General features: G+C 47.1%; 1 protein-coding gene across 1 annotated transcript in view; it reads right to left on the reverse strand.

Moving 5' to 3' along the window:
- Positions 1-791: 791 nt before the first annotated feature.
- Positions 792-26,728, reverse strand: part of LIPC (lipase C, hepatic type) — a 60,029-nt gene continuing 34,092 nt past the window's right edge. The window contains 10 exon segments of the mRNA XM_033167598.1: positions 792-1,221; positions 2,766-2,984; positions 4,115-4,235; positions 9,418-9,660; positions 10,971-11,204; positions 17,719-17,836; positions 21,281-21,460; positions 24,496-24,521; positions 24,524-24,571; positions 24,574-24,693. Coding sequence (XP_033023489.1) covers positions 1,122-1,221; positions 2,766-2,984; positions 4,115-4,235; positions 9,418-9,660; positions 10,971-11,204; positions 17,719-17,836; positions 21,281-21,460; positions 24,496-24,521; positions 24,524-24,571; positions 24,574-24,693 — 1,409 coding nt within the window. The 3' untranslated portion in view covers positions 792-1,121.

Below are 26,728 nucleotides of genomic sequence, written 5' to 3' on the forward strand. Positions count from 1 at the left end.
GCAAAGGGAATCCAAATTCCGAAGGTGCCTTCTACCATTTCATTGAGACCTACGGGGTATAGGGCGGTATATAAATTCAGTAAATACTAATTGTTGAAGGGGTGTTATATGAGTGCAGGAGGGGTTATACAAGTGTACTTTCAAAATCACCAGCTATGCAAGTCTTCTCTACAGTACAGTGGTACCTCCGGTTACAAACTTAATCCATTTCGGAGGTCTGTTTGTAACCGGAAACCGCTTGTAACATGAGGCGCGCTTTTGCTAATGGCGCTTCCCGCTGCTGCTGGAGCGCAACTTCCACTCGCATCCTGGGGCAAAGTTCGCAACAAGGGGCATCTACTTCTGGGTTAGCGGCGCATGTAACCCAAAGCATTCATTAAGGGGGACGGTACATAACACGAGGTACCATTGTAATGATTTTGTAAAGTGCCCCAGCATTTCAATGAAGTTTTGCACAGGACACAAATGCCCCACTGGACTGTACACTATCATGACATGGTCATCTTCAGGTGTAGCTTTATGAACTAAATCAGCTTTCACCAACCTGGCCCCCTCCAGATGTTTTGAATTCCAAATCCCATCAGCCCCAGCCAGCACAGGAGGGCACTGGGCTCAGCAAAGGTTGAACTAAGTCCATAGCCTAAGTTGTTGACTCAAAACATAAAAATGCCCAGACTTTTAAAAACAGGGACACACATTAGGTTTTAATCTTAAAGGGTTTATAAACCTCAAGTGATTCTTGCTAATTTTGAGATCTGTTTAAATTTCCTAACCAGATTGGACCAGAAAACTTTTTGTGTAAAATGGTATGTCCCTTTATTGAGTGAATTGATAATGAAAAATCCATGCTGTCTAACCATCTATAAAATATGCATATTCTGGCCTACTTAACAGCTGATTTACGGTAGTTGTTTTCACACTTTAGTCAACAGTTGGGAGAAATGTAATCAATTGAACCTTGGGATCCAGCAGGGTTTTCTATGCCTCCACTCCACCCTGCCCAGCCATGATATATACATAAAAATTATAGATGCTAAGAATTAAAACCCAAAGAAAAGGTACAGCTTGAAAGTGATTGAAGAGCAGTGCCAGTTTTTCCGGGCTCTTGCTTATTTGTATCTTCACCTGAGCCGCTGGGAGCTTACTTCACATCTAACAAACATTTTCTCCTGGCCTGGATAGAGGTGTAAATCGTCAAGGCTTTGAGAACAGAATGTCATTCTATGCAGAAGATTGGGGTGGGGGAGAGAAGAGGGAGAAACAAAATATTACTTGTTTATTTAATTGTAATACAGTCATACCTCAGGTTGCACGTTTTCAGGTTACGGATGCACTGAACCCGGAAGGGGTTACTTCCGTGTTTCAGCGCTCGCGCATGAACACTGAATTGCGTCACGCGCGTGCGCAGACGCAGTGCTGCAGGTTACGGATGCTGCGGGTTGCGAACGTGCCTCCCGCATGGATCACGTTCGCAACCCGAACGTCCACTGTAGTCATATCTCCAAGGGGACGTGTAGTGTTTAAAAATTGCACTCTAAAAATGGCATCATAAAATACTAGACCGGAAGCTCAAAGACCAGTGACAGCCGTCAGTTCATCATTACACAGCAGGGCACATGGACGATTAGCAAGGAAAGTCAATCATCATAACAGCTGCAACAGCCTTTAGAACAAAAGCAGTTTCATTGCTTGGTGCAAGGCTGATGATCAGGTGGAAGTCCACATAGAGAAGCTGCCTTAAACCAGGTCATGTTATTGGCCACTTCTGCCATAGCTCTGTGATAGAGCATGTGTTTTGCATGCAGAAAGTCCTGGGATCTGGCTCTGCTTTGCTAGATGGACTGCGGTCTGAGACCCTAGGCAGGGAGTAGGCAGTGCTGAGGAAGGGGACAGTGGCCAGAGGCACCGTATGAGGCAGTTTCCTATGTCCTCCTATTGTCTGTCTTCTCTGGCAGCAACTTTCCAAGGCCTCAGATGAAAGAGACTTCTTTCCCCTGCGATTTGCTCCTTTTTAGAACTGGAAATGCCTGGAAACCCTGACCTTCGTGCCCGAAAAACACAGCCACTTAACTATGGGGGTCTCCTCTTTCCTGTGGGACTGTCTCTATATTGTTGTCAAATTGGAACACATGTGTTCTATGATGTAATGCAGGATTCAGGGTCTTATCTCTCTCTCTCTCTCTCTCTCTCTCTCTCTCTCTCTCTCTCTCTCTCTCTCTCTCTGTGTGTGTGTGTGTTTGTTTTGTGTGGGGGGGGGCAAAATCCATCCTAGTGCAAATGCAGACGTTGCTGTTGGGCCAAAGAGGAAGGGCAGCTTGGAGCAAGGGTGAGGGACATGATGTTCTCCAGCTAGCATGCCCAGTGTTTAAAGGTGATGGGAGATGTTAAGTGCCCCAGCCCTGCTTCAGACATTAGCTGCAGAAAGCAAGCAGTACAGTACTGGAATTGGCTGTGGTCATCCTCTAATGCAGCCTTTGCCTACCTGGTGCCCCTAGCTCTCATCAGCCCCAGCCAGCAAAGATGTTGATTGGAGTCATCTAGAGCAGTGTTCCCCAACCTTGGGCCTCCAGCTGTTTTTGGACTACAGCTCCCATCATCCCTAGCTAGCAAGGCCAGTGGTCAGGAATGATGGGAGTTGTAGGCCAAAAACAGCTGGAGGCCCAAGGTTGGGGAACACTGATCTAGAGGGCACCAGCTTGGCTCAAATGGCCCAAACCCCAACACGGCTGTAAGCAGTCATCCCTCTTTGTCCCCATGACACTTACTTCTGTTGAGTTTCACCTGCCTTGACTCGTATCGTCTCCATGATGAGTCCCAGTCGGCGGTCGCCCTTTCCCCATGGGATGATGGTTTGAACAGTGTTCCAGATGTTTTCCCAAATTGCAATCCCTTCCCACTTCAACTTGATCATCATCAGCTCACCAATATCAATTTCCAGAGGGACAAGAAAAGTGTATGTTTTATTCCCTGTAATGCCTTCGACTCTTAAGGGAGAGTTGGAGAGGGAGAAAGCAACAATCCAAGCATCATACAAGGCACAGACCCATTGAAATCAATGGACAAGTCACTCTGAGTAATTCACCCAAAATGTATGTTTGACACCAATGCACCATTCACACATTTGTTTATTTATCCTTGGGTCACTTTCCCACCAAATTATGCTTGCTATATATCAAATGAACTTCACTGATACACCAGTTCAATACATAACATAATATAAACAAAATCAATTTACAGAGTCAACACAAAATAGTATCAGTAAGTCAATAAATAGTCACAAAATAGTATCAGTAAGCCAACCGCCCTCCTCCAAAATGGAGACCATGTGAGGAATATGTGTTACAAAGGATAGCAAACACAGTGGTCAGTTTGGATGTCCAGGAGCTCATTGTGATTACCCTTAAAGCTGTGCTCCCAATGAGAGACTAAAAAGGCAGGTAGCTCTGTTGATCCATATTATCTTCCTATATACATAAAAGTGTAAGGCTGTTGTCGGCATCCAGGCAGATAAGCAAGGAAGCAGGGTGGGGTACCAGCATGGATGAGCTGCTTAATGTGGGGAAGGTGAGACATGCAGCAATCCAGCAGGAAGCGAGTGCTGGCAAAAAGTATCAGCTGACTGGCGGGCAAACTGAAGCTGCCTGCTTTTCTTGGGTTTCCTTTTCCAGTGGACTTTTAAAGCTCCCAACTGTAGTGGCAGCAGTATCTCTACCTGCCCCACACATGATGTCAGGTGTGAGATGGGTTTGGTTTAGGATTAATGTCCTTGTGGGCCAAATCTGAATCCTTGGCTGGCCAGATGTGGCCTGTGGGCTGAAGGCTCCCCACCCCTATTCTATCTACACACACACACACAAATGGTACCACCCATGCTCCTCTCTGAGCTGATACACACACACTGGTTTCAAATATAGACTCTATATAATTCAGCATTTAATTTGGCTAATTAAACAATCTATGGCCTTTTAAACTGTAGGGTAGGTTGTTATTGTTTGTTACAATGTTATATATTTTTGCATTTTTTTTTAAATTGCAAACTGTCCTGTGATCCTTGGATGAAGGTGGTATAGAAATTTAATAAAAAACAACAGCAAAAATATTATCCAGTACTCACAAAGTGATGGAGAGGTTTTCAACGTTGTCTTTGCTGCCTGTCAGTGAGATTGTGAATGTTGGATCTATTTGCCTCTCTTTGAACTCATTGATGAAACGGAACTTGAACTGATAGTGATGAACTGTGGAAAGGAGGAAACCACTGGCTGAAAATATACACCTGCCTTTACAGGTACTCTCTGGCTGTCTTCTTTCTCCCTACTCCAGGGGCAATCTTGGCCTGCTAGGGGATCCGCAAGGCCATTTCCCCAAAACCACCTCTCAATCAGATGGAGGAGGGCAGGGTTCAATCCTGCCGGGTGCTGCTTCACCAGTCAGTTTCCTGTGGGGAATGTGATGACAATGCAGACACCCCTCATCTCACCCCTTCAGACCAACTTTAACCAGTGGGTAGGACTGCCGAACTAACAGTTGCCTGATGCCACCATGATGTCAGATGCTTAACAGCTGGGGCTGGGGCCACCCACCTGTCATAGTTGGCCTATGGTGTGGGAGGAGATAAAATCTGGCCTGCTGGGCCACAAAGGTTGCCCACCCCTTCCCCTTGCAAATGCAACATGATGTTTGAATCCTTAGCTCAAAATTCAGATCAATAAAATGGTATAAAATGAAATGGAGTGGTTCTCCCATAAAATAATTCAGTTTGTTTGCTTTATCTAGTGCAACTTTCCACAACGTGTTGCCCTTCAGATGTTGTAAGAATATAGATTATACCATCTATCATCCTAAAGCAGGGGGTCAGCTACCTTTTTCAGCAGGGGGCCGGTCCACCGTCCCTCAGACCATGTGGTGGGCTGGACTATATTTTGAAAAAAAATATGAACAAATTCCTATGCCCCACAAATAACCCAGAGATGCATTTTAAATAAAAGCACACATTCTACTCATGTATAAACACGCCGATTCCTGGACCGTCCTAAAGGGTAATCCTTTCAAGGGTCAACATGGTAGGGCACCTGCTTAGGGGCAACAGCCCAGCAAGGCACCCATTCATGACCCCCTCCATAGACTGGTTCCCCCTTACCACTGTTGCAACTGGCTGGCTGGCTTGCCTCACACTCTGGCACACAAACAACCGCCATGTTGGCCTTCAATGGCACTGGCTGGTAAGAAGACACAGACGGGAACAAAGATGGGGCAAAGGGGCAACTGCAGTAGCTGGCAACAATGGTAGCAAGTGAGTAAACTCACTGAGAAAAGGGGGGCGTTCAGAATGTCTTTCCCAAAGACTCCCTCCCCCCCTAAAAAGAAACTCTGAAGCCAGCATTGGTCACAGTGCTCTTGTTTTCAGGGCAAGGGGTAGCGCTTGTGCAGAGGAACTGCTCGTTGGATTCAGCCTCGAATCCCCGATTGCTTTCTTCATTTGCAAAATGCATCCATGTTCTGGCGTGTGGCTTTGTTATTCCTATCTGGCATTCTCACATGACCGCTGCAGCGTTTTGAGGAAAGTCATACCGGGTCATTTGACAGGCCCAGAAATAATAGCTGCACTGTTATTCTCCGTTGCCTGTGATGAAAGCCTGCTCTTGTTCCGTGCCTTGACCTTTCGGATAACTTGACATTCTCAAAATGTCTTTTATTTCAATGGCGGCAGCCCCAGCCCCAGCAAGCAGATCTCGGGGTGGATGCCGAGTGGGGGAAGAGCAGTGCTGGGCCTCAGGGGAGGGAGGGTCTCGCCGCTCCCTCCCCAGCCAGGTCTGAGCTGTGAGTCATGAAGTCACGCTGCATTTGAATGTCACGTCTTTCGTTCATTAGTTCAGGAAACCTTTGGCAACTTGCTAGCTTTTAACTTCAGGGTGCAACCTGGGGATAATAATTTTGACCCACCTTACATGGATGATGCAAGGATGACCAAGATAATTTCTCCTTTACATCTGCAGGTGAGGCAGTGGAAGTGCTGGACCAGTGTCTTCAGGGCCGTCTCATCCATAGGGGCTGGTGGCGTGGCGCACCAGGGGCCCCCCAGCGAGCCCGCCGGCATACCGGGCTCCCCCTCCCCAACCCGCCCCCGGGTTGGGCGGGCTGGCGGGCAAAGCGGGGCTTTGCACGCCCTTCCAGCACTCCAGCTGGGGCTCTGGGAGGCGAGGGGGGCCGGCTTGCAGCCCGCCCGGCCGCCCGCCCCTCATCCTCCGCCCGCTGGCACGTGAGCGCCCGCTCCAATGCCACGCCCCTCATTCCCCGCTCACCCACCCCCCCTCCCGAGGGGCGGCCAGCGCGGGAGGAAGGCGGGCGGAGAGGCGGCAGGCCGGGGGCGCCGAGGGATCGCTGCGCCACGGCGGCCGATCCTTCTAAGACAGCCCTGAGTGTCTTGCCTCGGTAATGGAGTGGATGAGAGCCAACAAACTGAAGCTCAATCAGATAAGACTGAGGCACTGTTAGTGGGTGGTTCCCAAGAGCAGATGGCTGGGAGGTCGCCTGCTGTTGATGGGGTTACACTTCTCCTGAAGGAGCAGGTTCATAGCTTGGGGGTACTCCTGGATCCTTTACTGTCGCTCAAGGCTCAGGTTGCCTCAGTGGCCCAGAGTGCCTTCCATCAGCTTTGGCTGGTGGCCCAGCTACGCCCCTATCTGGACAGTGATAGCCTAACAACTGTGGTCTATCTAACTTCAAGGTTAGATTACCGCAATGTGTTATACGTAGGGCTGCCTCTGAAGACGGTTTGGAAACTTCAGCTGGTGCAGAATTCAGCAGCCATGTTGCTCAACGGAGCAAGACGGTATGAGAATATTACACCGATCCTGGTCCGACTTCACTGGCTACCAGTTAGTTTCCGGGCCCAATTCAAAGTGCTGGTTTTGAGCTATAAAGCCGTAAAATGGCCCAGGACCGCAATACCTCAAGGACCGCCTCTTTCCATATCAACCTACCTGGACCCTGAGATTATCTTCTGAGGCCCTCCTTCGTGTGCCACCTCCTCAAGAGGTCCGGAGGGTGGCAACACAAGAACAGGGCCTTCTCTGCAGTGGCTCCCCATCTGTGGAATGCTTTCCCCAGGGAAGTTCGCCTGGCGTCTTCTTTATACACCTTTAGGCGCCAGGCAAAAACGTTCCTTTTTAACCAGGCCTTTGGTTGATCCGATTTACATCCTATGCCCTTTTCAAATGTTTTTTTTGGGGGTGGGGGTGGGCTATAGGGTTGTTGTTTTTGTTTTTATTAGGTATTTTGTGGTTTTATATCTTGATTTTATTCTGTGAACCGCCCTGAGACCCCTGGGTATAGGGCAGTATATAAATTCAAATGGTGATGGTGATGTTTAGGAGCACTTGGAACAGTCTGAAATGCCATGTAAATGCAAACTAGCATGATTGATTAGAACCAGAAATTATTAATTATATTTTGGGTGAGAATGCAAGCCTGGCTGCTGAGCATCTTCTGTAACGAAGTCAAGCCTTTCATAGTTCAGAATTTAGAATTACTGTTTGGAACAGGGTTGACGCTGCTCTATTTAGTATGAGGTTGTTATTTTAAATAATGTTCAATGGCAATTAGTAGTCCTCCCCCCCCCCCAAAAAAAGTAATTTAAATACTTACCTGCTTTTATTCTGGATTGGACAACTATATGCTGTTACAGGTAGGTAGCTGTGTTGGTCTGCCATAGTCAAAACAAAATAAAATAAAAAATTCCTTCCAGTAGCTCCTTAGAGACCAACTAAGTTTGTTCTTGGTATGAGCTTTCGTGTGCATGCACACTTCAGGTATGTGCACTTCTTCAGGTATCTGAAGAAGTGTGCATGCACACAAAAGCTCATACCAAGAACAAACTTAGTTGGTCTCTAAGGTGCTACTGGAAGGAATTTTTTATTTTATATGCTGTTGTTCCCCTTTACAAGTACTTTTGAGTAAAATGTTGGATGGAATTTCTCTAATAACCAACAATGTTATTGAAGAAAAGACTCACATGACTAGTAGGCTCTGTTCTGTTTGGGAGTCACAGAGTTTTGCAAGCCTCAATTTGGAAGGCAGTCAGAGCAGTTAGAGGCAGGAGGGGGGCAGGGAATACACCCCCATGGGTGGGACAATAAGTGTGGGATTGGTTTTAATGGATAGGAGAGGATATATTAATTGCAATTTATCTCTCCAGGCACCCACATGTGTGGGTTGAATAGAGTTTCAAAATCCCACCTTTGACAGCAAAATTAAAAGCATAGGAATTAGGCTATAAAGACTTTTTTTTTTTGACAGGTCCAGCTATGAAGTAAGCTGGCTCTCCTTCCTTACCCCACTTAACTAAGAATCAGGCAGCAACTTTTAAAGCAAGTTTAAAAATTATATTTACTTACTTTATAATCCTGTGTTGGTTCACAGCAACAGTAGCAGTAAAAACTATTCAGGCAAAATCTTTATATTTACAGTATAACCAGCTTCAGGCATCTGCTTGAAGCGGGAGCAAACAGAGGCATGTCTGCATCCATGGCTAGTCAAAGGGAGAGAGACAGGAACAGGGAACACTGCATGTCCCTTCCTCTCCAGGAGAGGAGGGGAAACGACATCACCCAGAGCCCTCTCAACCAACTGTATTTCTATGGCACACCATTCAGAAATACAGCTCTGTGGACTTAACCCCTTCTCATACCAACTAGCATCTGTTAGCTTTTGCTGCTAATCTCCCACAATAAGATGCAATCTTACCTTGAAAATGCCCAAACTCTCCAGCTGCCTGTTTGCACTTCAAAAACAATGCCAATGTGAGTGACTGTTTTTCTGCAAATTCCAAATAAAATCTGGAGTGCCATCAAAGGAGGAGGTCATTTGTGGCCCTCTCTGGGCAAATACACTGGCATGGCCTGTTTGTTTTTTTTTGGTTTTTTTTTGTCAAATTCATCAGAGCAACTGAGTAATGGAAGCCTGCAGATCTGACAATCCTCCCTGCGTTTTTCTCAACCTGTCCCCACCCCTGCCCCTTTCCATCCTGAGATAGCACACCTGGCAAGTCTGTCTCTAGCCAGAGCCCAGGAAGGGTGTTTCTTCATATCAGGGCTGCCAAACTCTGGTTCCACCCTCACCATGGGTGTAGTCAAGTGGGGGTGGGGGTGGGGTCAGGGAGGGGCAGCTGCCCCCCCTAAATCAATACAAAGCTAACTAACTGAGGTTCTGCCCCCAGAACAAAAGGCCTGCCCTCCCAACAAAAATCCTGGCTACGCCTATGATCCTCACACAGAGACACACCTAAATCCACATTCAAAACAAAATAAAAAATAAAAAATCCTTCCAGTAGCACCTTAGAGACTAAATCCACATGTTGTGTAAGCCCAGATAGACGTTGCCTGCCTTGGCTTCACAGCCTCCTCATCTGCTCTCACCAACCTTTGAAAGGCACCTGGGCTCGCGTCTTCAGGAACAGCTGCCGGCTGCCAGGGACCCTCTCCTTCCGAATATGGTAGCCCAGGATGTTGCACCTCTTTGCCCTGCAGCTGAGGCACCGGCCCTTGTCAAAGGTCTGCATGTCTTTGCACCAGTAGCCCTTGATATGCTGGTTGTTGTGCCACAGGGAGTCGATGAACAGGTGGACGGACCTTTCGTGTGCACACTTCACGGTCTGAGCCAGACCTGCACAAAAACAGGGCAGCAGGACCGAGCGCTTCTGTGATTCCTTGTTGATAGGGAATGGAAAGAGCTCCCAACCAGGTCTCTTCTCCCCCAGCACTCTGCTGCCATGTCCCTCTTCTGACAAGCCCCCTCCTACCAGCACCAATTTGAAGGACACAGCCATCTATCTATATCCCAGGGATGAATTCAAGAATAAACCAGCCTCTGCTGCTCTTGAATCATTCCGCCAGCAGAGCCAGGAGACAGACTGCAAGGAAGAGGAAGACAGAACCCAATTTCAGCAATCTTTCATGATATGGCACCCTGTGCGAGGCCGAAATTTGTCGTTCCCAAATGGATCCTCTCAATTATGGATTGTCTCAAATTTGCACCCCCTCAGGGAACCACCTGCACCACTCTAAATCTGGCACTGATGAAGAGGAAGGGCTACTTGAGGGACTCCAGAACTTTTGCCTGCACAGAGACCATCCCTGAGACCCCATCCCCTTAGGAGGGGCAGCAGCAAGGCAGAGGCTCGCTCAGTGCCAAGCAACAGGAGCAGTAGCCAGAAGTCCAGTCCTCTCCCTCTCTTTGCATCTTGGGAAATGTCAGGGTCTAATGGCAGAGGCAGAAAAAATCCAAGAAGCCTGGTTGGCAGGCTGTGTTCTCTTTGTGGGCCACAAGATATACAAGGCTGAATGAGGGGAACAGCAGGAGAGAAGGCAATAGGAATTGGGGACAGGAGTGCCACCGGGTCAAGGGACAGGGACACTGCCACTATGGGGATCCTTAAGCTCTTTCAGCTGGTGCTTAGAAGCACTAAGGACACCCCATCCTGTTCTCTTGCTTGGGCCTCCCCCCAGTTCCAAGCACATCCGCCTATAAACTTTGGAATTCAATCTATTTCACTCAAGAGAAGGAGGGGGCTCTTTCGCACATTTTGCATGAAGGGGGCTCTGCTCCTCAACAGCTTCAGCGACATTAAAACTGCCAGCCTTTAAGGGGCCACAAGACTCACTGTTGGTTTTACTGCACCCGGCTATAACAATCATCTCCTTCAAAGCTGTGGAAATGCCATATGCACAGATCCTGTGGGAGAAGATTTTGCCTAAAGGCGTGTATGGGATGCAACAGTATATTATGGGGTGGGGAGGAGGAGTGCTGAAAGTGTGAGATGGCAGGCACACTTGCGGGCCTCACCCTGCAGAGCCCCAACATCACCACACCTTCTTCTCTCTTCCTGGCTGGCCTCTGTGAGAACAGGATGCTGAGGGAGACGGGCCATTAACTTGACCCAGTGGGGCGCTTCTTATATTTGTTATGTTCCTTACCTGTAATTCCATACTGCACTATGTGATTATAGACATGCATGATGTGGCATCCAGGCTGAAAAGTCCCTCCATTGGGGTAGAAGTCAAAGTGAGCCACAGGCTGCTTGATGCCAACGCTGAGGCCCATTTGCTGCTGGGTGAAGGTGTGGATGGCATCGACAAAGTCTGCATCATCTGGTGATAAGCGGTCTGTTGGGGACATGCCTTCAAAGAGAGGGCCAGCCGGGTCAAGCCCTGTAGGGAATGCAAACCAGGGCTTGTGACGAGGGCACCATGTCCAGACTGTGCCCGTTGACAGGGTACAGAGACTTCTGCCCATCTCATGATGTAAAGTTCAATGCCTCCAAGAGGGGGAGAGTAGGGGCAATGGAGGTGGTGGGTCATAGCTCAGTGGTAGAGCATGTGCTTTGCCTGCAGAAATCACACCATATTTTTGTAATTGCAAGTTATAAACCTAGACAGCATCTTAAAAAGCAAATACATCACCTTGCCGACAAAGGTCCGTATAGTTAAAGCTATGGTTTTCCCAGTAGTAATGTACGGAAGTGAGAGCTGGACCATAAAGAAGGCTGATCGCTGAAGAATTGATGCTTTTGAATTATGGTGCTGGAGGAGACTCTTGAGAGTCCCATGGACTGCAAGAAGATCAAACCTATCCATTCTGAAGGAAATCAGCCCTGAGTGCTCACTGGATGGACAGATCCTGAAGCTGAGGCTCCAGTACTTTGGCCACCTCATGAGAAGAGAAGACTCCCTGGAAAAGACCCTGATGTTGGGAAAGATGGAGGGCACAAGGAGAAGGGGACGACAGAGGATGAGATGGTTGGACAGTGTTCTCGAAACGACTAGCATGAGTTTGGCCAAACTGCGGGAGGCAGTGAAAGATAGACGTGCCTGGCGTGCTCTGGTTCATGGGGTCATGAAGAGTCGGACACGACTAAACAACAACAAATAAACTGTTTTGAACATTGTGCTTTAATGTTGTAACAATGCCCTGGGATCTTGGGGTGAAAGGCAGGCAATAAATGATAATAATTATTATTCTAATGATAAAACTTAGGGAATAGGGCAAAGGTGTCATAGACATGGTGAGGGATTCTGCAAAGTTTCAGTAAAAGTGTGGGGAGAAGAGCAATGTTAGCCCTTGATTTCCTGGAGGTGGAAAATCCCAAATGGCTCCATCTTTCCAAGCCTTAGCCTGGAAGTGGTGTTTATGGGAGCTGCACAAAAATTCCTCTGCTGAAGACCCTCCTCAAGTTTTGCTTCTGCCTCACCTTTAGAACAAAGCACCGCCATTCTCACTTCTGGCCTGGGAGCAGCGCTGGCTCTTGGCTTACCAAAACTAAGCAGGTGGAGCAGGGACAGGGGAGTAATCAGACCATCCCCTGTCTTTTCCATCCACTCAACCTTTCATTGTTGCTCCTCCTCATGTTTTTGGAAGGCGTCTCTTTGACACAGAGAACACACAGCAGCCTATTGTGTAACTGGGTTCAAAGAAGTGGGTAGACAGACATGAAAGATGTGGAGATAGGTTGCTATGAATGAAACTATTCAAGGCGGCTTTCCTTTTGCAAGAGGTCTCCTTTGCACTTCCAGAAGATGGAACGTGATAAGCAGGAATGCTGCACTGTTCTAGACTTCCTGGAAGCATTTGGAATATGATTATTTGATTGCAGAAATGGCGGGGCCTGCTTCACAGTCTATGACTGGAAGCCTGTTGGTCTTGGACCCTTTTTACACATCAGGCCCAAGAACCCAGCCCAAGAACTTTTTCATCTTTGATGCAAGCACTGTTTGCATGTGGCTTGCTCACTTGAAGTCCCCTATTTCTCAGTCCCATGAAATCTACGGGAATTCTCCCAGACCCTACAATGAGCGTTACGAGAGCTCTCATTAATGTGACAACACACAATAGGAGCAACTTTAACAATACGCACATCAGAAGGCAAGGCAACCATTGTTCTGGGTGCAATTAGTTCTAAGCGCTGAGGTTTTCTTGCAGCTGCCAAATATGATCAAATGCTACAGAGATGCTTTCTAGAGAGATTATCCTGCCCAGCCCAGGACCAACACCACAGGCGCTGAGGTTATCACCCCTCTACTATTGTCCATTGCTACAGTGTCCTTTCTTTTGGCAGTTCAAGATGAACAGGTGACAGCAAAAAAACTGAAAGGTTTTTAGCAGGGGCAACTAGAATAAGCCCCTGCTAAACCCCCAAAATGTATTTTATATACTGTGAAGGTAAAGGTAAAGGTACTCCTGACCGTTAGGTCCAGTCGTGGACGACTCTGGGGTTGCAGCGCTCATCTTGCTCTATAGGCCGAGGGAGCCGGCGTTTGTCCGCAGACAGCTTCCAGGTCATGTGGTCAGCATGACTAAGCCGCTTCTGGTGAACCAGAGCAGCGCACGGAAACGCTGTTTACCTTCCTGCCAGAGCGGTACCCATTTACCGTATTTTTTGCTCCATAAGACGCACTTTTTTCCTCCTAAAAAGTAAGGGGAAATGTCTGTGCGTCTTATGGAGCGAATGCATGGTCCCTGGAGCCAAATTGCCCAGGGGGGGAAGGCAGATCCTGCTTTTTCTGTTGTAGAAAGAGCTAAAGGCTAACAAGAGGGAAAGAGAGTGTTGAAAGGAACCCGCTCAACAGCTGATTGCAGGAGATGGGGAGGGAGATAAGGGAGCTAGCTCCCTTCCTGCCCCACCCAGGCCCCTTGCACAGCCCTTTGGGAGGGCTGAGGATCCTGGGAAATTGAGTTTTTCAGCCATTTGAGGCTCTCTGTTACTTTTCCTCTTGCTTTCTATTACTGGCTGGTGCTTACTGGTTTGCTTTCTTCTTGCTTCCTATTACCTACTGGTGCTTACTGGTTTGTACTGGTTTGCTTTCCTCTTGCTTTCTATTACTTGCTGGTGCTTACTGGTCTGTACTGGTTTGTACTGGTGCTTACTGGTTTCTACAGGTTCGCTTTCCTCTTGCTTCCTATTACTTGCTGGTGCGTACTGGTTTGTACTGGTGCTTACTGGTCTACTGGTTTGTACTGGTGCTTACTGGTTTGTACTGGTTTGCTTTCCTCTTGCTTCCTATTAGTTGCTGGCGCGTACTGGTTTGTACTGGTGCTTACTGGTCTGTACTGGTTTGTACTGGTGCTTACTGGTTTGTACTGGTTTGCTTTCCTCTTGCTTCCTATTAGTTGCTGGTGCGTACTGGTTTGTACTGGTGCTTACTGGTCTGTACTGGTTTGTACTGGTGCTTACTGGTTTGTACTGGTTTGCTTTCCTCTTGCTTCCTATTACTTGCTGGTGCGTACTGGTTTGTACTGGTGCGTACTGGTTTGTACTGGTGCTTACTGGTTTGTACTGGTTTGCTTTCTCTTGCTTCCTATTACTTCCTGGTGCGTACTGGTTTGTACTGGTGCTTACTGGTCTGTACTGGTTTGTACTGGTTTGCTTTCCTCTTGCTTCCTATTACCTGCTGGTGCTTACTGGTGCGTACTGGTTTGTACTGGTTTGCTTTCCTCTTGCTTCCTATTACTTGCTGGTGCGTACTGGTTTGTACTGGTGCTTACTGGTCTGCACTGGTTTGTACTGGTGCTTACTGGTTTGTACTGGTTTGCTTTCCTCTTGCTTCCTATTACCTGCTGGTGCTTACTGGTTTGTACTGGTGCTTACTGGTTTGTACTGGTTTGCTTTCCTCTTGCTTCCTATTACTTGCTGGTGCGTACTGGTTTGTACTGGTGCTTACTGGTTTGTACTGGTTCGCTTTCCTCTTGCTTCCCATTACTTGCTGGTACGTACTGGTTTCTACTGGTGCTTACTGGTCTGTACTGGTTTGTACTGGTGCTTACTGGTTTGTAAGCAATGCTTTTCCCCCTTTGCAAAAGCTGCACAAATCTGAACTGATCCTCAAAAAGCAGGGCTTTTCCCTTTGCAAAAAAAGCTGCAAAACTTTGAGCTGATTCTCAAAAAAACACACACACATGGGTTTTAGAGGAGGAAAACCAGAAAAATATTTTTCCCCTGGTTTCCTCCTCTAAAAACGAGGTGCGCCCTATGGTCCAGAGCGTCCTATGGAGCGAAAAATACGGTATCTACTTGCACTTCGACGTGCTTACGAACTGCTAGGTGGGCAGGAGCTGGGACCGTGCAACGGGAGCTCACCCCGTCGTGGGGATTTGAACCGCCAACCTTCTGATTGGCAAGCCCTAGGTTCTGTGGTTTAGACCACAGTGCCACCTGTGTCCCTTTATATACAGTAGTTAAGCTTTTACCTTTATCTTCTGAACACTGTATTTTATTTTATTGCTATGGCTGGTGGCTGATGCAAATAAAGATTATTCTGATTCTGATTCACAGGCACTGTTGAATGAAGCAAAATGATTTTTGTTCCCAAACATGTAAGCTATGCCTTAAAATAGGAAGTGTATGGCCAGGCACAAGAATAGTTTTTTCCCTTGTGCCATTAAATTGTTAAATTCATGTATAGCTTAAGGGGAGGTAAAATATGGGTGGGGTTTCTTTGCTTCTTTGTATTGTGAGAGGAACAGTGTCTGTATGTTTACATTGCAATGTAGCCGAAACAAATTCCTAGTATGTTGGAAAATGTACTTGGCCAATAATAAATTATTCCTATTCCTATTCCTATTCCTAAAACCTAATTAATATTATTAGCTGATAATTGATTTTGCATATAGGTGTGTGTGTGTGTGTGTGTGTAGAAATTATCCTACTGTAGAAAAGTACACTTTACATTCATTACTCACTTTTTCTACTGAACGGGGTATGGGGATGTCCCCTCAACCCAGCCCCAGAAGAGAATGCAGGCTGGGAAAAGTTATCCGTTCCGGCGGCTGACGCCATTATGGGTGGTCGTGGGTTGCTTCGGCTGCGAAGCACCCAGTTCATCCCGGGGGTCAGGAGCCCTGCAGCCGCATAGCGGGGCTCCGGTTGGGGTGCGGGAAGAGCGTCCCGCACCCTGGGCTCCCCGGCTGTGCCCGTTGTGGCTCCGAACCCTTCCCCCGCGCCCCCTGTAAAGGGGGAGTGGGGGTGAAGGGACGACGGAGCCGGGCTATAGGGGAGAAGCCCCAACCGGGATGGAATTGCGGCGGCTAAGCCTGTGATGAGCGTCTAAGTTCTACCTGTCATTAAGGAGCTGATAAGAACCCAGAGGCTGTGAGTAATTGATTGACTCTTTGTATTCCTGGAACGCTCTGGGGGAAAGAAGAAAGGCAGCCCGCCTCCCTCCCTTCGAGTGGTGAAAGAGATTAACCCTTTAAGTGACTGCTGCTACAACAATCAATAGAAAGTATTTGGAATTTGAAAACTGAGTCTGTTGAGATCTCCCTTCGGGGGTTAACTGGGGAAAAAATATCTCCGCTTGAAGTTTTGGTCTTTATACTCCGGCTTCGGAGAAATGGCGGCGACTTGGTTTGTCGTGGGAAAAAATTGAAACAAAGGAAGGAAGAGACAGGAACTGAAATCTGATACTCACCCTCTCTCTTAAAATGCTGGACTTTGCGCTCGCACTGGTATCGAACTCTGATTTAAAGGATGAGGAAAGGCTCACTGTCTTGCAGATGGAATTGCTTAATCGGAAACTACAGGTCTTGAGTGGAATTATTCATAAAAAGGATTTACTTTCCACAGAGGAGGCTTTTCAAAAGTTCTACACAATGGAATCAAGCCTTGGCAAAGAGCTGGGAGGGGCGCTTGGAGGATGGTCTGAAATGGCTGGGCGAATCCGGGAAAAGGAACCTGAAACGGGAAAATTTACAATATCCAGACCCCGAGGTGGCAGCTCGGGGGCAAGGGACATGGAATTAAGATTTTTACAAGAAGAAGGAGAAAAAGAATCGGAGGAGCCCAGAATGGAGATGAGGAACGCCCTGAGGCTCGATGCTGGGTTTGTTGTGGATGCTGCCTGGATCTGTGGACACTCAGAGGAAGACAATGGGAGATTTGGTTGTGGAGAAAGACAGAAAAAGACAATGGATAGAGGGGGAGTGGGTTGAAGTATTAAATGTATAATCTAAATGGTCTGCCATGGTATCCGAAATCGGAGTGTGAAGTCTGTTAATTACAAGTTTATTTTAAATAAGTAAGGAGATATTGAATTTTAAGTTAAAAGCAGCATGATAAAGGACAGAAGAAATAAGTTTAGCTATAAGAATATTTGGTTATGATTTAGGTTATAATGCAAAGACTGAGATAAGTATGTTTTCTTTTTTTAAGTAAAGTTAAATCTTTTTATAGAGAAAAGTTGTTAAGGAAATAGTATATTGAATTAAAACCGAAGGTGAAAAGGCGGGGGAAGTCAAACGTCAAGATTCAGAACTAGAATTTTTTTTGTGTGTAAGGTATATAAATAAGAAGAAGAATCCTGACTTTATGTGTATTTGTATTTGTTTTTGTATTTGTAGGTGTGGGGTTGGGTTTGTGTTATATTATGAAAATGCTAATAAAATTTTGTTAAAAAAAAAAAAGGAAAAGTTATCCACCTCGGTTTTGACTGAGGGGTTTAAGACAGGAAGCTGCCTTATATGGAGTCACACCACTGGTCTATCTAGCTCTACTGTGTCTACACGGACTGGCAGCAGCTCTCCAGGATTCTCGGCAGGGTTCTCTCACAGCCCTACCTGGAGATGCTGTCAGGGATTCTACCCAGGGCCTTCTGCACACAAAGCAGCTGTTCTACTGCTGAGCTACAATGGCCCTTTCCCCCAAGGGATGCTTTGCGGGATTTTTCTTCTTACCTGTAATTCTGCCAATCTTCCTTGCACCCCTAATGTAGCTGCCGGCAAAACCAGAGACGTGAGCGCCAAGGCTGTACCCAATCAGGTGAGCATTACCTCTGGAGAACTGGACAGATTCCTGGAAGATATTCAGCAGCCATGTAAAGTGCAGGCAAAATGGGGGGCAAGCATTGTTGTTGCAGGCTCAACCTGGGGCGGGCGCAAGACATTTGGGTGCCCGAGATGGGACTCCAACTGACCGCAGTCCCTCCCACTCATGAGAATGGGGCACAAATTGGTGGGAAGTTCTCTTGTGCAAGCCCCATTGGAACAGTACAGTTGTGTTCTTGCATTGCTCCCATTCATTTCAATGGGGTTTGCCCAGGAAAACCTCCCAGTTGGATTTTGTATTTGTTCCATTAGAATCTCAGCTGTTCCTCCAAGGCTATTTTATCCTCACAATGACCCTAGAAGGTAGGTGTGAGCGACTAGCTCAGGGTCAAACAGGCTGTTTCATGGCTGAGTGGGGATGATGATGATGATGATGATGGTTAATTGCACTTAGAATCATAGAATTGGAAGGGACCACGAGGGTCATCTTGTGCAAGCCCCTGCATTGCAGGAATCTTTTGCCCAATGCTCAAACCCATGACCCTGAGACCAACTACCATAAGTTTGTTCTTGGTATGAGCTTTCGTGTGCATGCACACTTCTTCAGCCTTCCCAACTTGCTGTCCTCCAGATGTTGCTGATTTACCCATTGGTCCTGCTGCCTGTGGCTGATGGGACTTGCTGGACTTCAACGCCATGTGGAGAGCTTCAAGTTGGGCAAGCCTGCTCTAGTCAGCATGTCAAACTGGATTGTACCTCGTGGGCCAAATCCATCTGGCTCCCTTGCAGGCTGAACGTTGCCCCAACTCCCTCAGTTTACCTTATCATGCACCCACTCTGGTCTAGGAAGCTGTTCCTACGTTTTTTTTGGACCACATTCAGAATTAATTTGAACTTTGAGGTTTATAGAAAGGCTGCACTCAAGAAAAGCCCTGCTTGATCAGTCTGCTGGGCCACGTAGTCTAGCATTCCATGACCCACTGTGGCCAGAAATGCCTGGGAAACCCACAAATGGAGTTTGAAGTCACACACACACACACACACACAGCTCTTGCTCTCAAACAGCTGATATTCAGAGGCAGGCAGTCTCTGTAGGTAGTGTCTTGATTTAGCTCTCATGCCTTATAGCTCCTGGTGGACCAGGAATATAACTTGTCCTTCTTAAAAGACCCCCTCCCTTCTGACACCTATTCACCCTCTGCGATCCCCTCACCGGCCGCATCCAGATAATGCTATTTTCTCCTTTGTTCTGTACTGTGTCAAAACTGTATAAATGTTTGCCAGCTCTTTTATTCAGGGTTATTCTCCATCGTCTGTCGTGTGAGTAAGAACCCTGTTGCCAACAGTTCTATACTTTAAAATAAACTGATCAGGCTTAACTAGCTGCCTTGCTTTTTGTTAGAACTCTGGTCTGGTCTCTGTTATTTCTGCGCTGGCAGGGGTTTCAAGCAACGTCCTGCCGGGGTTCAGGATTCCACCCGGAATCGGACCCTTTACCCGGATAATTTCCCTTAAATTTCTACAACAGATCTATAAGCTAGTGGTCATCGTGTGTCAGTTAATTCCACATGTTAGCAGTGCATCACCTGCTGCTGGCTTAATCCCACGCTGTAGGGCAGAAATCACAGGAGGTTGTTTGATTTCCTTTTCAAATAACGTAGGAACTGTGTTCCTTATTACCGTGGCAGAAAAAACTGTGTTTAAAAACGCATTTCTTTATACAGTGGTACCCCGCTAGACGAATGCCTCGCTAGACGAAAAACTCGCTAGACGAAAGGCATTCGCTAGCGGAAGGCTGCCTCGCAAGACGAATTTTCCTATGGGCTTGCCTCGCAAGACGAAAAAATTGCCGATTCCCCCCCCCCCCCCGTCAAACTGCTCTTCCCCCGTTGGTGCTTCGCAAGACGAAATTTTCGCTATACGACAGCACTCGCAGAACGAATTAATTTCGTCTTGCGGGGCACCACTGTACCCAGTTTGTTTTGTTTACAATCAAGTGGCATATAAATTTTATGAAACTAATGAAAAACAAACAAATGATAAATAAAAGGGATTGCTTTGCAGACGCAAAAATTGTCATTCTTGTTCATTTCACCCTTTTGCTTCAAGCAACGCTCTACCTTCCCCTGAGGCACTGGAGCATTGGAAGTGCTGCATCCTTGTCCGAAATGTAAGACTCCTCATTCTGACTTTACAGCTATAGAGAGCTGATATGAATACAAGCCTGTGGGGTCAAAATTGGCCCGGGGGACTCCACTCTCCCTAATCAACACTGAATACACTTTACTTCCTTGTTTAAATTCTGCCGCCACAATGGAGAGAATCACTCCCCCTTCTAGGCTAATGCTCTCTTTGCCTTATCTTCAGAAGACTGTGTGGTTGCAGCTGGTGATTAGTAGGAAAACCCTAGTGCAACCTTTGAGGCCTCATCCATACTTCTGCTTGTCCTGTGCTTAGAAAACCTGGATACAAACAATTTTCCATTTGCCCCACTGCTTTTGCTAGGGAAGCCCGCTTTTTACCATGGAGTCAGAGCAAATGCCAATCTGTAGAAAACCTGGTTGACATTTGCTCCAATTCTGTGGTAAATAGGGGGTTTTGCCAGGGGAAGTAGGTGGGACAAGCAGGAGTGCGGATGAGCCCTGAGAAGAGAGCCTTCCTCTAACCCTACCCTGATGGTACAGCTCACTGCATGTAGAAAATTAGCACAGCCGAGTGAGGATTGAAGTAGGAGCCAGCATGGTGTAGTGGTTAAAAGCAGTAGACTCGTAATCTGGTGAACCGGGTTCGCTTCCCTGCTCCTCCACATGCAGCTGCTGGGTGACCTTGGGCTAGTCACACTTCTCTAAAGTCTCTCAGCCTCACTCACCTCACAGTGTTTGTTGTGGGGGGGGAGGGAAAGGAGAATGTTAGCTGCTCTGAGACTCCTTAAGGGGAATGAAAGGCGGGATATCAAATCCAAACTCCTCCTCCTCCTCCTCCTCCTCCTCCATCTCCATGTCATGCTCATTTTTTTCTCAAGCAGAGTTTGAAAAATGGCATTGCCCATCTGCTGCCTCAAAGTGGTAGAGTCTATACCAGGCTTCCTCAACCTCAGCCCTCCAGATGTTTTTGGCCTACAACTCCCATGATCCCTAGCTAGCAGGACCAGTGTTCAGGGATGATAGGAATTGTAGTCTCAAAACATCTGGAGGGCCGAGGTTGAGGAAGCCTGGTATATACCATCACATCAGAACGCTACCACCTCCTGTGTAGACCAGACCAACAAAGGCAGTAGCAGCAGCAAGGCAGAGGATCTGTTTCCCAGCAGGGTTGGTGCTGGGAAAGTGGCCCCCCACCTCTACACCAGCCCATAGCTATAAGTAGCCGGCACAAGACACATTTACAAACTGTAAGTTGGAGGAGCTGTGGTGGTATGGAAGCGGCATTAAACACACACTTCATACTGTCTCCTCTCTCTGAGTATGCTTACCTCCAGCCATTCCAGGAATCGAGCGATTTCTTGGCCAACATCTCGGGTGTTCTGCACTGCAATGGGGTAGTGCGCATGCGCAAGGGCCAGCCAATCAGTGATGATCACGTTTGTTTGTGTCAGCTGGGATTTCAGGGCTTCGGCCAGCTTCCAAATCCAGCCTTCTAGCCTTCCATCCACCTGCAGTTATGGAAGAAAACCAAGTCTGTAAAATTCATGGTGCCCTGTCATGAAGTAGTGAGCCTGTGAGCAAGTACCACTGGGTGGAGCCCCTCAGGCAGGTGGTAACAATTAGTCCCCAAAGTGGGAGCGTGTGATGGGGCTGGCTGGTTGCCAGAATTCCCCAGCCCCTATAAATCTCTGAGTTAACCTGCCGGGGGAGAGAGAGAACACGCCATGTATTAGACTTGCTGGTTGATGTTCTGTAGCTGGTGCCAGAGAAGAGCCAATAACTCGTTTGGTGCCTGCATGTGATTGATTAGATAGCTTGGAGGGAGGACTTGGGAGAGACCCCCTCCTTGATAAGCCCAAGCAAGGGCAGGCCTGGAGAATTGCTCAGGGCCAGCTGACAGCCAGGCCACCAACTCCTTGCAAACCCCAATGGTGTGCCTTTGCTTCCTAATGGCCAAAGACAGCCTGTCACATCCTCGATTTGGGGCTCCAGTTTTGCCCATCTGCTGTAGCATGAACAATTCCCAGGACAGAAGTTTTATATTTTTGACATCTGTATGGTGACATGCTTATATTTACTCTCACATACCCTTATTTCAGTGGAAAGAAGGAGTATAGTTCTGCATGTGAGGCCAACTGAAAGTAATAGCATGTTGTTGTTGTTTTTATAAGGTGTATGGTTTTTGTAAGGTGTATTTCCCAGTAGTAATGTACGGAAGTGAGAGCTGGACATCAAGAAGGCTGATCGCCGAAGAATTGATGCTTTGAATATGGTGCTGGAGGAGACTCTTGAGAGTCCATGGACTGCAAGAAGATCAAACCTATCCATTCTCAAGGAAATCGGCCCTGAGTGCTCACTAGAAGTTGAGGCTCCAGTACTTTGGCCACCTCATAAGAAGAGAAGACTCCTGGAAAAGACCCTGGTGTTGGGAAAGATGGAGGGCACAAGGAGAAGGGGACGACAGAGGATGAGATGGTTGGACAGTGTTCTCGAAGCTACCAACATGAGTTTGGCCAAACTGCGGGAGGCAGTGAAGGATAGGCGTGCTGGGTGCTCTGGTCCATGGGGTCACGAAAGAGTCGGACACGACTGAACGACCTGAACAACAACAAAATGGTTAAGACCATGACTAAATAGATTCTCCTCATCCTTTTGGGGTGAGGTGAATATAATACAGGTTTGAGGGGGCAGCCTGGGACCCCCCCAACCCTAGGAAATTAATAAATGGTAGGATTTCGATTATTTGGAGTATTGAAAGGAAGACTGCAGGCCAGTGGAAAAATACAGGCTAAGCTACCTTTCCAAGCCAGGGCCTCACCTGGGATAGAGGTGTTAACACGACCAAAAGGTGCTGATGGCCCATCCAAGATGGGCAGAAAGAGGGTTGCTAGGTTAACTGGTTGTGAAGTGACAGGAAATGACAGTCATTAGCAAGGTGTGCTGGGAAGAAGGGAGAGAACAAAGGGAGAGATCCATCTTGGGCAGGTTGGCCGAAGGGCTGGCTGGGAGAGATGCCTTGCACTCCAGTGCTGCACTACTGTGGGGAACCAAGTCCCTCTTGAAATGGCCATGCTGTAAGTTCTGGAATTCCTCCAAGCAGACTGAAGGTGTAAATATGTGAATAAATAATATTTCTTAAACGATGACAGTCTCCGCTGCGTCTTCAATTTTCCAAAGGAGCACAAACTTTGGGTGAGCGCTAATGAGTTTCCCCCAATGTTTAGTCAGAATCTCCTTTCATGTAATTAGAATCCAATGGTTCGGGTCCTGCCCCCTTGGAGCAGCAGAAAACAAGCTTGCTCCATCTTCCATGTGTCAGCCCTTCAGATATTTCAAGATGACTATTACCGGTACATCTCCTCTCAGCCTTCCGCTCTCCAGACTAAATATACCTGTGTCTGCAAATGGTCTGGAGTCATTCAAAACACTTGCATTGGGCATCTTTGGCACAGAAAGAATTTGAGGTTGAGCTAAAGGAGGTGGCAGAGGAGTAGCGTGGGCAGGGTGAGGGGCCCAGTGCCCCAGGCAAACTTTTTTCCAGGGTGCATTTTGCTCCCCACACTGCCCTTTCCAGCCCCATGCTGGTTTGTGAGTCTGATCCCACATTCCAGCCTTGCAAAGCAACGTGGGGCTGGCAGGGAATCAGGAGGATGCAACAGGCATGCAATCAGACTGAGTGGAAGGGCGCATGCACGGGTGTCGCGAGGGGGGGGCGGTCCGCCCCAGGTTTCAGGGGAGGGGGGGTGACACTTGAGCAAGCCCCGCCCTGCCGGTGGGCCCTGAGCAAGCCGTGGAGCAAAGCCGCTCTGCCCCGCAGCCCGTCCAGGGTCTGCCCACCGGCGCCGCTATGGGGCTGCCCCGGACAGGGAAGCCCCACGAGCCGGCGCTTGCTCGGCGGGTCACTGCTGGACCAGCAGCGCCAGCGGGATGGACAGTCTGTCCTGATGCATGCGTCAGGATGCCCCGCCCCCAGGGGCGGGCTCTGCGCAGCAACGCCACTCCGGGCACCCAAGAGGCTTCCTACACCTCTGGGCGCATGTCTGCCCAGCTGCACCCTCCTCACATTGCCCTCCATGCCCCCGCTTCTCTCGGGCGCCCCAGGTATGCCAGCCCCAGGCGCTGGGAAGACACGATCCACCACTGGGAGGTGGTAAAATCCTGAAATGGAGAAGGGGCTGTGTCAGTGCAGGGTAGGTTTGAATGCCCCTTGTTATTGCCCCTACCTCCCACCCTCAAACCAACCTCTCTCCCATGTAGAAATTGGCACACCAGAGTGAGGAAGGAACCTTTCTCCCTGCTATGCTTGTCTTTTCTGGTAGGGAGTTTGAAAAATGGCAATGCCCACCTGCTGCCTCTAGATGGTACAGCCCATACATTGTGTCAGGACTCTACCACCTCTACACATATCAGGCCAATGGAACAACCTTTGGAAAACAAAAGAAATGGGGGGGGGATCCTGTATGAGGCCAGAATTATCTAGATATCAAAGTTCAGCTGAGCAACATCCCTGGATAAGAAAGAAAAAGGGCTGTGAAGTCATTACCGACCATCCGTGGACTATCATCACCAAGGAAGAGAGGCATTGAAACGGCATTTTTCAAGAGTATCGAACTGGTTAATTCGATCAGGCAGCCTTCTTCAATGGTATTTGAGTAGAGCAGGAACTTTGTTTCGGAGCGGGAATGACCGGTCCTTCGGATTGGCTGCAGTTGTGGCCCTGCAAAGAGATGTTTCCAGAAATCTATGAGTTTTCCCTCCCATAAAGTTTATACACCACTTGATTGTAAACAAAAATAAAAAATAAAACTCAAAGTGGTTTACAAAAAAGATAAAACAATAAAAAGGAAAAGGAAAAAAACAATGTAAGACTTTCAAAAAGTATGATACATTGGGCAAAATATATTGGTCATATATTCAGTTAGAAGATTGGGGAAATTATGGAAGGATGGAATAAACTTTACAGCATGCAGTTTACTTAAAGAGAATCTAATGAAAATGATGTATAGATGGCATATAACACCAGTGGAATTAGCAAAAATGTATAAACAAATAATCAGTGTTGGAAATGTAAAGGAAAAGATGGTACTTTTATCATATGTGGTGGGAATGTAAGGAAGTAAAGGCATTCTGGGAAATGATATATGAGCTCAAAAGAATGTTGAAATATACATTTGTAAAAAAAAAACCCAGAAGCCTTCCTATTAGGAATTGTAGGTAGAGAACTACACAGGCAGGATAAGACATTATTTTTATATGCTATAACTGCAGTGAGAATATTATTAGCCCAACGATGGACAGGAAGAGATACCATCGAAAGAAGAGTGGCAGATGAAATTAATGGACTATGCTGAATTGGCAAAATTGACTGGGAAAATTTGGAACCAGCAGGACCAGAGTTTCTTGAAAGACTGGAATAAATTTATGTTGTACCTGAAAGACAACTGTAAACAACTGACATCACTAACAGGGTTACAAGAAGTTTGTGGGCTTAAATTATCATTTATTACTAAATGTAATTTACAAATTGTTTATTTAAGATTATGATTTAATAGTAATATTAATAAGAACAAAATGCATGCTAGAGATTAAGCTGGAAAATCATTAGTCACGGATGAGGGAAGTTCCAGGCTTATATAGCCAAATGTTTGTTTATTCTATTTACAAAATTGATGTTATGATGGAAAATATTTGGAAAAACCAATAAAAACTATTATAAAAAGACTTTCAAAAGTTAAAATACAGTAAACTAAAAACAGATTAAAACTTTCATAAATTTTCTAAATATCTGGGTAGGCTTGTCTAAACAAAATATTTTTAGCAGACGCTGAAAATGGTACAGTGAAGGTACCTGATATCAATAGGCAGGGAGTTCCAAAGTGCAGTCACACTAAAAGATGGGAGTTCCTACAAATGTGGAATGGGTTTTATGTGGCACCTGTAACAGTGCCGGTTCTGCCGACTGTACAATCAGGTGGGTGTTAATGGGGTCAGGTGATCTTGTAGTCACCCATCTGTTTGGTGGGTCAGGTGGGTCCATGAAAGTCCTCAGGGTCTATAGAACAGGGTGGAAGGAGATCCTGCAATCCTATCAAGTTGTTATTTTTTAAAGGAATCATAGAATCATAGAGTTGGAAGAGACCACAAGGGCCATCCAGTCCAACCCCCTGCCAAGCAGGAAACACCATCAAAGCATTCCTGACAGATGGCTGTCAAGCCTCTGCTTAAAGACCTCCAAAGACGGAGACTCTAAAGAAGGAGACTCAAAGAAGGAGATGGTTGCCTGCTTAACAGGTCTTGTCCCAACGTTCTAGAAAGCATTTTGGTTGCCAACTTCATTCTAATAGGGCTCCTGTGTTCTTTAAAGGCACTTTTCCTCAACAAGGTGACAAAGAGAATGGGGAAACTGGCTGACACTGCGAAAGGACTCCTGGTGGCCAGGAAAAAAGGCTGGTGCAGTGAAGCTCACCAAGAGAGAATTTTGTTGCTTATGCTGGATCTCTCATTCAGTGGATCATAAAGTTTAAAAAACCAAAACCTTGGGGCAGTGACAGATGATGAGACCCCCTTTAGTTGCCTTCACTGGCCATGCAAGTACATTATGAGTGCCTTCTAAGCATGTTGCTGCATCATCTGCGAAGGACAAGAAACAGAACCTCTGGTGACACTAACCATTTTCTTTCCATTTGGCAATTTTGCCACAATTCAAATATGGGGGAGAAATTTGGCTTTGTGTGCATTTTAATGTGAACCCCCACCCCCTGCCACACTTCCCAAAA

The sequence above is a fragment of the Lacerta agilis genome, chromosome 13 (assembly GCF_009819535.1).
Source record: "Lacerta agilis isolate rLacAgi1 chromosome 13, rLacAgi1.pri, whole genome shotgun sequence".
In the NCBI taxonomy this organism is placed as follows: domain Eukaryota; kingdom Metazoa; phylum Chordata; class Lepidosauria; order Squamata; family Lacertidae; genus Lacerta; species Lacerta agilis.